The sequence below is a fragment of the Atta colombica genome, unplaced genomic scaffold, assembly GCF_001594045.1.
Source record: "Atta colombica isolate Treedump-2 unplaced genomic scaffold, Acol1.0 scaffold14, whole genome shotgun sequence".
NCBI classification, from domain to species: Eukaryota; Metazoa; Arthropoda; class Insecta; order Hymenoptera; family Formicidae; genus Atta; species Atta colombica.
Window position 1 is genome coordinate 119,506 of NW_017259228.1, and position 2,438 is coordinate 121,943.

The following is a 2,438-nucleotide window of genomic DNA, read 5'->3' on the forward strand; positions in this document are numbered from 1 at the left end:
TGGTAAGACTTAATTGTACTGGACTTGGTTGTAAAACTCAATTTGTATCTGTTTTGTGTATCTAAGTAGCTTCCTTCCTTTATGTAAATATATTGTCTCGATGTACACTATAATAACATGTGATAATTCTATCGGAGCTTGCTATGAGACCTATTTTCCGACGCTATTGGGTCGCAATAGTCAGTGGGAAGATAAGCTGCGCAATTTATATTCAGACTGTGTTCATGATTATAATTTGTATTTTTGACCTAAATAGTTCTTAAAGTAACACAAAACATGATGATGATTATTAATGTTGCTGACTAGACAAAACTAACTACACTAATATAATAATAAAGAAATCAAATTAAAGAAAAGCCGAGATAAAATATCCGCACCCGTAATTGCACGCCTTTTACTTCACAAATCCCCCGAGATAAACTTTGTATTTGCATATCTGGTGTCTAAAAAATTCCGCTAGTATGAGCGGTATGGTGGATAAGAGTTTCGTATATAAACAAAGAAACGGCACCTTGCTGTGTTAGACTTTCAGTGTTCTAGTTCAAGACAAAGGCAGGCAATGATCCCAATACGAATAATCTTATTGTTCGCAGTAATCAGCGTCAGTTCGGGACTACCAGCCAAAAGTCATCGTGGATCCCATGGCCATTCTATACCGCCTAACCCACGATTCAATGGAGTTTTCGACCATGATCACAATCATGAGAAAATTGGTAATTAATTTGACAGATTCGCAGCTATTCAAGATTTGAAATAAAAATTGATTTTATTCGAGATCATTTTATTCTTAATAAGTATAATGATTGAAAAGCGCTTCGTTAAATCTGTTATTTTATATTTTTTCTCTTCCAGCTGCTAACATAAAATCTTGGAGTCCGAATAATATACAAAATGTTTGGGAATTGAGCGGTTTATATGAAGGTGATATAATGATTCATCCAGATAGTCCAATGGATAGTCCATGGAAAAATGGTCTTTTAGACGCTACAGCACGATGGCCCGGCGGTGTCGTGCCTTATTTTATACAAGAAGATGATTTTGGTAATTCTTCATCTTTCTTTGTATAATCGCGATAACCAAATAATATTGCTTTAAATATTTCTAATTAATATTATAGATATCCACATTTAGATTCACGAGCGAATTTGCTAATCAATTTTTATTTTAGATTATTTGCATCGTTATCTCTTTTCAAAAGTAGAATTAGAAAGAGTCAAAGAAACTCGTTTAAATTCAGATTAACTACGTTAAACTACGTTATTTGTGTTATATGTGTGTAACATTAGTGACTTGTTATATATTCTTAAAAATTTAATTTTGATTCAGAAAATTCAATTGTTTCTAAAAATCATTAACATTTATAGATCGCGATCAAATAAAATTGATAAAAGAAGCCATGCAGGAGTATCATGAAAGAACTTGCTTACGTTTTCGACCTTACAAAGATACTGATGACGATTACGTGACAATACAAGCGAAAGATTCAGGGTGCTGGTCCCTTGTGGGTCGTCACGGTCACGGACAAGTGTTGAATCTACAGAATCCAGGATGCATTCATCATGGTGTGATCGTGCATGAACTCATGCATGCCTTAGGCTTTTACCATCAGCAGAGCGCCGCGAACCGAGACGAATGGGTCACCATACATTGGGAGAACATCAAATTGGGTACGCACAATTAATAATGTTGACAATATGTTTGTGCTGTAATCTATTGATATTGATATAATTTATATTTATATTGATTTCTTATTTCTTCAATTATAATATCATATATTTCTTAATAACTACGATAATTTTTTATGTATGTTTAAAATGATTTTTGAAACTATTTATTGAACAACACTTCATATCCGAGTTAAAAACGGTGTCACCTGAGATATTCTTAGAATGGATTGTATAATGCATGATTCTTGTATAACGCATGAATAAAAATTTTGATGAACTTTTGCAGGTAAGGAGCATAACTTCAATAAATATGACAATCGCACTGTTACCGATTATGGTATCGGCTATGATTACAAGAGTGTCATGCACTACAGCTCTCACGCGTTCTCCAAGAATGGAAAACCTACTATTACGCCGAAGGTAATAATCGTGCGGCAATATTTCTATTGATTTCGGTTTGCTCTCAATGTTTATGTTTATACTTCTTCGTAGAAAGAGAAGGTGCAACTTGGTCAGCGAGAAGGACTCAGTAAAAAAGATGTGGCCAAGGTGCAAGTAATGTATAAAGACCAATGTGACGATCGAAACAGTAGCCATTCTTCCAAATCTTCTGAAGAGATGGAATGGCTATTCGATTAAATTCATATTTTTAAATAATCGGATTCTAATATAATAAAGTATAGATATATTAGCATACACACGCATACACACACACACACACACACACACACACACACACACACACACACACACACACACACACACACACAC

At 34.2% G+C, this 2,438-nt stretch overlaps 1 protein-coding gene across 1 annotated transcript; it reads left to right on the forward strand.

Moving 5' to 3' along the window:
• Positions 1 to 461: 461 nt before the first annotated feature.
• LOC108684725 (astacin) lies at positions 462 to 2,306 on the forward strand. Its single transcript, XM_018189189.1, has 6 exons — positions 462 to 519; positions 594 to 713; positions 853 to 1,041; positions 1,365 to 1,667; positions 1,954 to 2,087; positions 2,160 to 2,306. Exons 1-6 carry the CDS (start codon positions 462 to 464, stop codon positions 2,304 to 2,306), a joined length of 951 nt encoding a protein of 316 aa, XP_018044678.1.
• Positions 2,307 to 2,438: the final 132 nt, after the last annotated feature.

Coding starts and splice junctions, on each gene's coding strand:
- LOC108684725 (XM_018189189.1), top strand. CDS start 462: ATGAGCGGTATGGTGGATAAGAGTTTCGTATATAAACAAAGAAACGGC. Junction 520..593: donor AAGAAACGGCACCTTGCTGT/GTTAGACTTTCA, acceptor TATTGTTCGCAG/TAATCAGCGTCAGTTCGGGA. Junction 714..852: donor TCACAATCATGAGAAAATTG/GTAATTAATTTG, acceptor TTTCTCTTCCAG/CTGCTAACATAAAATCTTGG.